Genomic DNA, 11,524 nt, shown 5'->3' with positions numbered 1-11,524 from the left:
TCCTCGCCGCAGTTTGTGTCACCTTGGGATGTGGAGAGAAAGGGGCACAGCTTCAGTGATTTCAAAATGATGTGGTTTCTTTTAAGCAGAAGCGAGAATCTATCGTACATCGCTTTCTATTTTCAACGAGGAAAAGCAAAATGAAACTCATATCTCCTTCCTTCCTTCCTTCCTTCCTTCCTTCCTTCCTTCCTTCCTCCCTCCCTCCCTCCCTCCCTCCCTCCCTCTCTCTCTCTCTCTTTTGCCTTCACTCTCTCAACTTTAAATTTAGTAAGGAGCGAATGGGACTCAGCCAGGCCATGGAGCCACACTGGACAATGCTATTTAAACAGAAGGAGGTTGGTGGGGTGATTTGCCTAGAGGGCGTTCTGTCATGTCAGGTCCTGCATTTAAGAAGCAAAGAGGACAAAAGAGAGACTCAGTTGCAGGAATGACTCCAAGCAATGGTTGGGGGGGGGGGGCATCTCCCAAAATATTGCCTTTCACTGAATTGCTCTTCTACCTTTCATTCACGCTGTACTTTCCTCACTTAAGCAGGTTCTTTTTTGAATATAGGAAGCCTCCTAGTTCTTTTAGGATCCTAGGAAAATTGCCTAGTAACTCCATCTAGTTTAGTATTACTTAGACTGGCTGGCAGCAGCTGTCCAAGGTTTGTAACTGGGGAGAGGACCTTTTGCTGATGCTTTTTGCTTGCGATTTGCTGCGGCCTCTTTGAAGGAGGCAAATATGCAGATCCCTAGAATGTAGAGGGAGAGAGAGTAAAGTGCTCATAAAAAAAAACATTTATTTGTGAAATGTATTAAACTAGGGAAATGTGTGTATTGGGCAATATCACATACAAAAATAAAGATGTGGCTGTCATGGAGCACAGCTAGAGGGATAACTCATCCTCTGAATATTCAGTGGAGAATAGTTATGTGTAAAAGATGGGTCAGCCATGCAAAAAATAAAGGCCCGATAAACCAATTTATCTCTCTCCCCCGCACACTAAAGTTACCAGATTTTTTTCAGTGAATCCGGGAATACTTTTCAATTTCCTACTAAACAGATGGATCTTGTCAGGGGGCAGATTTGTAAATTGTGGGATTGTCCCCGGGAGCTTTCCCTGTGAAAACCTGCTCTTTACCCCTGAGTCAGAGCAAATGACAAACCCTGGGAAACCCACATTGCTTTTTGTTGTGTACCTGCTTTAAAGAATGGGTTTTTGTTTGGTTCAAAAAAGATAGCTTTAAAGTGTGGACCTGTGCTTGGAAAGTGTGGGGTAAGTGTGACTAAGCCCTGGCTGGCAGTAGCTCTCCAAGGTTTTAAGCAGGAATTCCTTCCCAGCCCTACCTGGAGATGCCTGGGAGTGAATCTGGGACGTTTCTGCCTACAAAGCACATGCTCTGCCTCTGAGCTACTGCCCTTCCCAAAATTGTTTTGTTCTGCATTTGAAGAAGAGTGGAGCAGAAATGTTTTACGGTGAGCAATCGAGCATAAAATATTGAATCTGTCTAGGAGGCCAAATGACTCTGCACAGTTTGTGTCTGGATCCTCCACTGCCTTGCCTCAGAGTGTTGCTCTGTCCCTTGCACAGTAATACACAGCATTGTCTGCAGCTGTGAGGGATCTCAACAGAAGATAGAATTCATTTTTGGAGGCGTCCCTGGTGATACTGATTCTGGAGCTAAACCTGGAACTGTAGTATCCGTTTCCTCCCGCAGCCACACTCTGAATGCCGCCCAACCACTCCAGACTTTTCCCTGGAGTCTGTCGGTTCCAGCCCCAGTACCAGCCACTCACTTCAGCACCAGAGACAGCGCAGGTCAGCTGGAGGGGCTGTCCGGGCTTCACTGCTCCCAGGCCAGACTGGGTCAGATGCACACTGCAGAAGACACCTGAACAAAGCGAGAGAAATTAGTACCACTCCGTGGAGTCTCTCTGAGTTGGCTTCATAGGATTGCATCCTAAGACATCAGTTAAGAAAGTTTAGGGAAGGGAAGTCCTCCAATCTCTTCTCCCTTCTTGATCTCTGAAATGCATCATTGGAAGGGAAGCCTTTTGCTCAACGTTGGACTGGGCATTGCGGTCTGCTGAAAGGTGGGGGAGTTATTTGGATCCTTGCCAGATATTGGGCAATTCCCCCCCCCCGAACTCCCTTGCATTATATCACCCTTTGTCCATCCTCCCATCCCCAATATTCTAGGGATGGCTTATTTTTTCTTGGTGAAAGAAATTTAATGTCACCATGAATTGTCCTGAAGTTAGTTCGTTTTAGGCTCCAAGTGTTTGGACCCAATTTTGTCCAATGTGTAATTGATCCAGTATAAAATCCTCACCTCGGCAAATACTCAGTAAAAGGAGAAGAAACATCAGGGATCTCATTTCTTTCTCTTCTTTCTCACTCACTCACTCACTCACTCACTCACTCAGTCCTCTCTCTTTCTGAATGAATGGAAGGCTGTGGAACAAGACTGAAGGGCTGTATTTAAAGAGGAGGAACCCGCCCAGCAGATTTGTTTAAAGTGAGCCGAGTGTATGTAACAAGGAGGATAAAAGGAGGCTTTGCTCCTTAGATGGCAACAACACAGTTTTAAAGCTGGGGTTTAAAGTTATCAGGCTGTGGGTGTGATGTTCTGAAGGTGTGGGGAAATGTATACCTGTTAGTGGGTTAAAATATTTTATTGATTGCAGGGCCATTTGACCATCATTAAAATACAAAATCCAATTAATAATACAATGTGCAAAACATCCTTAACAAGAAGCAGATGGAAATAGAAAAGCAGTTTCTGAAACAGCTGTACAAATAAGAATGTTTCAGCCTGGTTCCTGAAATACAACAATATTGTGCTGCCTCTTTGGAAACGCCCCTCTGGAGGAGACTGCTTGGTTGATTTGCAGGGAAGGCGTATAATATAGAGATATGCTTGGGAAGCTGACTGCCTGTTTGCTTCTGAGCCCAAATCAAGGTGCTCACAGTCAAAGAGGTGGTATGCCTCTCAACACTAGTTCCTGGAAATCAGAAGTGGTGTGTGTGTGTGTTCTTGTGCTCAAATGTGGGCTTTCCATAGGCCTATTGATGGCCATTGTGACAACAGGATATAGGACTATCAGCAAAGGGGTCCCTCACTTCCCTGGAGAATGCAGTCTCTATGGCAGCCCCTAAGTTGTGGAATTCCCTCCCAATAGAGGTGCTTCTGCCTTCTTCACCATTTAGCTTTTGGCAAATGTTGAAGACGGACCTAGTTTCTCTGGACTTTGACACCAGAGATGAGGGTTTTCAGGGCCCACCTTATACCTGCGATTGTGATGGTAATTGGTTTTAACTGTTTTTAATTTAATTTTAAAATGGTTGTAATGGGGATGATAGTTTGAAGAGGATAAGCAGAAAGTCCTCACAATTTCAAAGGAGACCTTGCCATCAGTAACAGGAGGGTAAATCTGCTCGATTCAGTCACCTCCATTACTCATTTATTCCAAACTCATTTATTCCAAACTCAAGTTCCATTTTCCTCATTTCTGCATCAGTCTGATATACGTGTGTTTGTGTGTGTTTACAAAAATTCATGTGCATGTTTTGCGTGAAATCTCCCTAACATAATGCATTGCTGTATGTCATCTTTACCAACATTTGCATTTTGTACACACTTTTTCCAGATATATGGAGTTCCATGCCCTTTCTTTTAAATTGGAGAACTGCAATGCAAAATTGGGAGAAATGCAAATTTCAAAGGGTTGCTGTGTCTCAGATTGCATCCCCTTTCAAGAAGTGCAAATAATGTTGATTTGTTTCAAAATACAAACTGAGCCACATTTCTGCCTCATCCCTATCTGCAGGACACAGCCCTCTGTTCATATGAAATGCTGCCACTTACTGGTCTATAACTGGATGCACAATACCTTTAGCTGAATAAAAGGATCCAATTGTTCAGAGTAATCACATTTTTTCTTCCACTTTCACAGTAAGCACAAGCCTATCAGGTTTCTAAATGAGCCTTGGGAGGCTCAATTTTGTATTTCCCTTTTTCTACTCAAGAAGGGCCGGAAGAGAGAATGGTGAGGGGAGTAGCTGGGGTGAGTCCTGAGGGCCACCTAGAGAGGCATGGAGGGGAACTTTTAGCTCCTGGGTCTGAGGTTCACCACCCCTGCCTTAATGGGACTCTGGTATAATTGCCTCCAAAAACCAAGAAGGCAAGACTTCAAAGCATTTCAAGGTAAATGTGTTTCTGTGTTTGGGAAGAGAGAGAGAGACAACATAGGTATGGCACCCTTTACTGGAACCCAAACACAGTCCCAATAACTAAGGGAATTGATAGCCCATCAGATCTGGGAAGTTCAGAGGTACTGGACTGATCTGGTACCCAGCTGGGAGAGCACCAGTTCCCTCCCAACTCTGCCTTAATGATTCCCTCTCTCTGAGTTGCACACACTAGAGGTTCCATCCCTTATGGTCACTCTGCAACCAGTTATGGAAGCCCTTTACTCTGCACAGCCGTTCACTGGTACCAGTGATGCAAAGCAGTTTGTCAGCCTGTGTATTGGTCAAAGGACTGTCTTCCCACCCCAGACAGTAGAAGGACTCACAATTTCTGATTGGAGAATGATGCTGAGTGCAACAATTCTCTCATAATATCCATTTCCTCTTCTCTCCCTGTATGCGAATTTGAACCATACCTAAGTAATGAAAGCTGAGACTATGCTATGGGAATAAGCAAGTTTTAAATGGCTTTTGTGGAACTCTATGGGACAATGAATGTGTCCTCCATCAACCCTCTTTGCCTGCCATAGTGATGGAATATATTGTGTAGGTTTATGGATGGACGCTTCATTGCTTTACTTCACTGTGTCTCGTGCACAAAAATACACAGCAGTGTCTGCAGCTGTCGGGGAATTCAGCTGAAGATACACTTCATTTCTGGAGGCGTCCCTGGTGACAGAAATCCGACTACTGAATGCTGGGTTATAATAGGTGGTTCCTCCAGCTGCAGAGCTCCGAATAGCACCAATAAACTCCAGGCCTTTCCCTGGAGGCTGCCGGTTCCAGACCCAGTTATAATTACTGACTTGGAAACCAGAGATAGTGCAGGTCAGTTTGAAGGACTCGCCTGGCTTCACCACTCCTGGGCCAGACTCGATTAGCTGTGGACTGGAAAGGATGCCTGCAAAACAGAAAGGGCAGATGATAGACTTCTCATATGACCTCACTTTGGGTTGAATTCAATATTTTTTTGTTTTTACACTAAGCATAAATGCTCACCAGGTGAGACGCTTAGGAGAATGAGCAAAATTGACAAAGACCTCATATTTCCCCCCTTAATCACTCAGTCCTTTGTTTATTAGAAATAGGGTGTGTGAGTCTCAGTCGGGTCATCAAGCACCTTTGAATGGCGCTCTTTAAAAAGGAGGAGTGTGCTTGGCATATTTGCATAATGGGAAGTCCATCCAATTCTGTTCTGCATTTAAGGATCAGAAGCTAAAAGGAGGAGCACTTGACAAGGTTGCCAGATGAATAAACCATAAAGTAGTAGTATTAGCAGTGATATTTATATCCTTCCATTCCCCCAGACTGGGACTCAAAGCAGCTTCCACAAAACAAAACAAAACAAAACAAAACAAAACAAATAAAATAAAATAAAATACAAAGAGCTAAAAACTCAAAGCAGCTTCCACAGAACAAAACAAAGCAAATAAAATGGAAAAAGCTAAAAACTTATATCAAAGATAATACATAAAAAGTCATCAAACTCTGATAGAACTAAAGCAGCATAAAAACAACATAGGCACTCTCAGATCTCATAGTTGCTTCCTGTAAAACAGTCCCTTTAACTACTACGGATTGACACTTATTGATGTAAAATGGTCGACAGAATTGTCAGCAAATTAATATGCCATTAGATTCAAAGTAACTTATTAAGCTATCTGAAAGGAGGAGACTCTGAGGGTAAAGGAAAAAAATATATGGTTCTACATCTCCTGTATGATGTAGGATTCTTTGGAGTGGTGATACCTGAAACTGAGTTTGCTCTGATAAAAGGGAGAAGTGTCTTTATTTATCATTCTGTGCTGCTCTGGTGCCGGTTCGCTAGAGCAGCTTCATCACGCTGGCCACGTGACCCGGAAGTGTCTGCGGACAGCGCTGGCTCCCGGCCTCTAGAGTGAGATGAGCGCACAACCCTAGAGTCTGTCAAGACTGGCCTGTACGGGCAGGGGTACCTTTACCTTTATAGTAGCAAACTCAGGCGGCGGTGAGCCCTGTCATCCTGAAGGAGAAATAGGGCAATCCAAAAATAAGGTATTGGCCTGTATGTACTTGGGAGATTCTTTAGATAAGCAGAAGTGTGGACGTTTGTAAAATAATAATAATAAAAAAGAACCAAAACACGGAGCTGTGAGGCTTGCATCTAGTATGTATGTTAGTGTGCGAGTTAGAAATTTATTTCTCCCCAGGAGAGGGCTCCCAAGTCCTGAAAGGAGAATGACTGACTGTAGCACCTCATCATATCCTCCAAGTGTCCCGGTTTTCCAGGGACAGTCCCGAAATTACAGGTGCCATCCTGGTTTCTGATTTGATCCCAGAGTGTCCCACTTTTCCTTTTATCCTGGCCTAAATGTTTCGGAGAACAATTAAATGTGGTATGTTTATGTAGGTGCAAAAAAGAGTCCTGCTTAGATGGAAAATAAAATCCTTGGACCAAATGAAGGAAATGGTGAAGCTGCCATGCAAAGTCCATTTTGAATGAAAACGTCACCAAGTGTCAGGGAGAAGTTTCCTGACGTAGAATAAGATGTCTCCATCTGAGAAATGATGGAGGCTGTGACTTCGTTGCAGATCTTCTGTTTCCCCCCCTGCTCCTCTTGGAGACCCTCGTATTGAGTCACAAGTGTGGGCAGTCACCATTCCCTCGTTTGATAGCAACACTGAATTCACTCTCTCAAGAGGCAGTGATTGCCTGTTGTTTGCATGGCTAGGCCATCATCAGGCCAGATGTCAGACAGCAATGTTCAAGGCCATGTTAAGGGAGAATGTACATATTTTGTCTGGGATGAAGCAGGATCTGTTTTTCTCAGCAAAGTGTTACTCAAGAAATATCAGAAGGAAACACTTCCTCCTTTTTGTACAGGCCTCTGCTTCAGTCTGTCCCACTGTGCCTGTTGCACAGTAATACATGGCTGTGTCTGCAGCTGTCACAGAGCTCAGTCTCAGAAAGTACTTGGTTTGGGAAGAATCCACAGAGATGGTGATTCGGTTTTGGAATGATGCAGCGTAGTACGATCTTGCAGTCCACCCTCCCATCCATTCGAGCCCTTTCCCAGGGCTCTGTCGTACCCAGTGCCACCAATAGCTGCTTGTCACAGAGCGCCCAGTGACTGTACAGGTCAGCTCGAGGGTCTCTCCTGGTCTCACTGTTCCTGGTTCAGATTCCTTCAATGTGACCTGGGAGAAAACACCTGAAGGGATTTGGGGGGAGGGAAAGAAAAGGAAAACCAGAGTTAGACAGTAGGCCCAGCCATAACTTTAAGGCTATTTCTTGCACAGTTTTATCATTGCTCGTTTAATCCAAAACACATGGGTCATGGGACTGGTTATACCATTAAGTATCCTATGTAATATTCAGGATAGTTCATTTGATAAGATGTGGAAGGGTTGGAGAATGTTTTAGGAGATACTTACCTGGGAGCAGGGCCAAGAGGAAGAGGGGGACCAAGAGGAGCATCATTGTTATTTTATTTTATCCCGAGAGGAGAAAAGTAATAATAGGAATGAAAAACAATAATGCTGGAATGGAGGCAGCCTTTCTCCTCAGCTGCAATGAAGTTAAATTACCAAGAAGCCTGTTATTTGAATTTGGGAGGCAGTGAGAGAATTTGCATAATGTAAAAAAGGCTACGCATAATAAAAGCAGGAGACCATTTGAAGCCAATAGGTGTCAGCATTACTTCTTGTGTTGAGATGAGCACATTGAGTGGATGTCTATGTAAGCATGCAACATAAATATCATATCATATATCCTCCAACATTATTCTGATGAAAATTGGGGTGCGTGTATTTTGGTATGGTGCTACAGTGCGAGTTACTTGGCTTGCACGAGAGTGTGACACCACTGCAGGCACAAGTGCTGGCTCATCCTTCTCCCCAAGCTCAGCGGAGCTGGAGGGGGGAAACGGGACATTCTGGGACAATCCGGAGCAGAGATTGCTTCTATTATTCTGGAGTGCCCTGGGACACTTGAAGGTTGTGTAAAATATCACTATATGGAAAAGGATGGAACTGTGCAAAATGACACAAGACACCCATCTAGGAGTGGAGGAGAGCACAGACCAGATTGTGCTGCAACATCCACAAAGCCATAGCAATGGAACTGTTTCTTGATGCCCTTTGATCATGATGGGCTGTAGGCTATGTTGGCCTCTAGAAGGGGACAAGTGTGCAGATCCATTTCACACCCCTTCCAATAAAGAGCTGCAGTCCTTATGTGGAGGTCATTACATGTAAGGCCAGAGAACTTGTAGCTTTGAGGCTCCTTGTCTCCAAGAACCTCTTTTGTGAGACTTTGCAGGTGGTTGTCAGTCTGGAGATTTAAGATTGTAGTTTGCTATGGAAAGGATTGTCTCTGCTGCCAACTGCTTGACCGAGAGAATATAGCTGAGGGCTGGTCTGAGAGGTCATAAAAGCAATTTATTTTTTGTGGTTTAATTAGCATAGGTGACACTGTAATTGTGCCTAAGAAGTGAGAGGCAATCACTTAATAAAATTTAAAGTGGGAGCTGACTCCATAAAAGGCAAAAAGCAACCTAAGCCAATCCAAGCACAGCATACCTTCAACACTTCTCACCATTTTGCCCTCAAAGGGGGTGCAGATTTTCAGCATAAATTTAGCTGGATTCGTTCAATGGATGTCTGTTGCTGACAGGGATCTATCAGTTCCTGTGCAAGGGGTTGAGTCTGAGGGTAGATCTTGCAGGGATGCTTCATTGCTTTGGTTCACTGTGTCTCTTGCACAGTAATACATTGCAGTGTCTGCAGCTGTTGGGGAGCTCAGCTGGAGATACACTTCATTTCTGGAGATGTCCCTGGAGATGCTGGCTTGACTTCTCAGTGCTGAATTGATCTCAGTGGTTCCTTGATTTGCAGTGCTGCGAATAAGTGCTATCCATTCTAGACCTTTCCCTGGAGGCTGCCGGATCCAGTTCCAGTAGTAAGCATCAAGCTGTACCCCAGAAACTCTGCAGGTCAGTTTGAAGGACTCCCCAGGTTTCACCAGTCCTGGACCAGACTCAATTATCTGTGGAGTGGAGCGGATGCCTACAAAAGAATGCAGAAATTGTGTCATAATTGGGAATCTCTCAGCATTGGGCTCAACATTTTTGTTTTTATTCTAAAAAATAAATCCTCACCAGGGGAGATGCTTAGGACAATGAGGAAAAGCAACATGAAAGTCATCTCTCTCTCTCTCTCTCCCTCCCTTTTGCCTTCACTCTCTCCTCTTTAGCTTTAGTAAGGAGTGAATGGGACTCAGCCAGGCCATGGAGCCACACTGGACAATGCTATTTAAACAGAAGGAGGTGGGTAGGGTGATTTGCATAGAGGGCGTTCTGTCGTTTCAGGTCCTGCATTTAAGAAGCAAAGAGGACAAAAAGACATTCAGTTGCCGGAATGGCATCTCCCCAAATATTGCCTTTTACTGAATTGCTCTTCCACCTTTCATTCACACCATACTTTTCTCACTTTTCTGAATATAGCAAGTCTCCTAGATCTTTTAGGAAACCACTGTAAACCTAGTAAGACTGCTCTGCATCTAGTTCAGTGTGTTTGGCAGGAGCTCCACAGGGTTTCAAACTGCAGTCTCTCCCAGGGATTCAATGTGGGACTTTCTGTGCACTAAGCTCTACCAGTCAGCCACAGCCCTACCAATGACTTTGCTGATCAAATAGATATTTCTGAATCAAATCATCAACACTCGCTGGGTTTTCTGGACTAAATGAAATGAATGAAAATGGTCTCGCTTTATCACTCTTTCTCCCACTCTCACAGGGTTTGTCGTTTGTGCCGAAAGCTGTTGTCACTGCCTGTAAAGCCAACTTTCCCCCTAAGCCTTGAGTTGTGTCTCATGTACCCATCCATTGTTAGTATCTCAGCTCACAGTCAGAGGTACCTGGCCTCCCCCGAGGCAATTGAGTGAGATACTGTGTTTACCTTCCGTCTGCGACCCCCGGCAGGCTAGGTAAACAAACCGGCGATTCTTCTCATTAGACGTGAGAAAGAACACACCCTCTGCTTCTCTCTGCTTCTCTCCCTCCTTGCATTCTCCCCAGGGAGGGGAAATGAGACAGACAGGAGTCCTATTTACATGTTTTATTCCTGTCATTCAGCAGTACATAGAAATGCGACTGCACCCTTCAGTCTCCATCAGAAGAGAGACAAAACTCCTCCCCTGTACTTCCAGCACAGGTCACATGACACTCTGAGCTAACATCCGGTGCTCAGTACAGAGAATAGGCTCCACCTTTTCCCCAACAGTACATTGGCAGACAACAACATCCTGTTTTGCTTTCCAGCCACCTGCAGCTGGCTTTTGCATTGGTGCTTTTTCCTGACATCCATTGCTTTTATTTTTTTAAAAAATGTTTAGGCGTCCTGTTATTTTCCTACTCATATCGAAAGAGTGCCCATCAATGAGGCCAAACATAGATTTACAAAATATTTAGGGGTATGCGTACCCCTGTATCCCCTCAGAAAAAAAGAACTGCTCCCATCAATGGCTCTCATGGAGCTTAGTGTCATCATGATCATAGCAGCTGATTTTGTGGTTGAATGCATGGAAATCTACAGCATGAGAATCTCCCCCCTTATCCTCTTTCTCTTTTCTTAATGCATTTCTCCTTCATTGCAGCAGTTTGTGTCAACCTGAGAAGTTGAGAGTGGAGAGGAATGAGCATGGTTTCGGTGATTCCAAAATTTTGGGCTTTCTTTTAAACAGAACCGAGCATCTATAGCACATCGCTTTCTGTTTTCTAACCACTTCCTCCTTTTTATACAGGCCTCTGCTTCGATTTGTCCCAGTGTGCCTGTTGCACAGTAATACATGGCTGTGTCTGCAGCTGTCACAGCGCTCAGTCTCAGAAAATACTTGGTTTGAGAAGAATCCACAGAGATGGTGATTCGGTCGCGGAGAGATGGTGCATAGCGTGTGCCCCCAGACCAATATCCCATCCATTCAAGCTCTTTCCCAGGGCTCTGTCGTACCCAGTTCCACAAATAGCTGCTTGTCACAGAGCGTCCAGTGACCGTACAGGTTAGCTCAAGGGTTTCTCCTGGTCTCAGTGCTCCTTGTCCAGATTCCTTCAAAGTGACCTGAGAGAAAACACCTGAAGGGATTGGGAGAAGCAAGGAAAACCAGAGTTAAGCAGGGTCCCCCCTCCAGGCTTGAAAAGCTACTTCGTAAGCAGCCGCAATATGGCTCCATTAATCCAAAGTACACAGATCATGTTAACATTATACAATTAAGATTCAGGACTATAATCCAAGGTGTAAGGGGCAGTGAGC

General features: G+C 44.5%; 1 protein-coding gene across 1 annotated transcript in view; it reads right to left on the bottom strand.

The window, feature by feature from the left end:
- The window catches only part of LOC308461686 (uncharacterized protein), a 98,303-nt gene extending 95,591 nt beyond the window's left edge, over positions 1 to 2,712 (bottom strand). The window contains exons 1-2 of the mRNA XM_080978810.1: positions 2,319 to 2,712; positions 1,553 to 1,877 (exon numbers count right to left, since the gene is read on the bottom strand). Of these exons, the coding sequence (XP_080834936.1) occupies positions 1,553 to 1,877; positions 2,319 to 2,364 (371 nt within the window). The 5' untranslated portion in view covers positions 2,365 to 2,712. The remainder of the gene's footprint in view (positions 1 to 1,552; positions 1,878 to 2,318) is intronic.
- Between the last annotated feature and the right edge of the window lie 8,812 nt (positions 2,713 to 11,524).

The sequence above is a fragment of the Podarcis pityusensis genome, assembly GCF_964106645.2.
Source record: "Podarcis pityusensis genome assembly, chromosome: 13".
In the NCBI taxonomy this organism is placed as follows: Eukaryota; Metazoa; Chordata; class Lepidosauria; order Squamata; family Lacertidae; genus Podarcis; species Podarcis pityusensis.
This window is presented reverse-complemented; position numbering and strand designations above follow the sequence as displayed.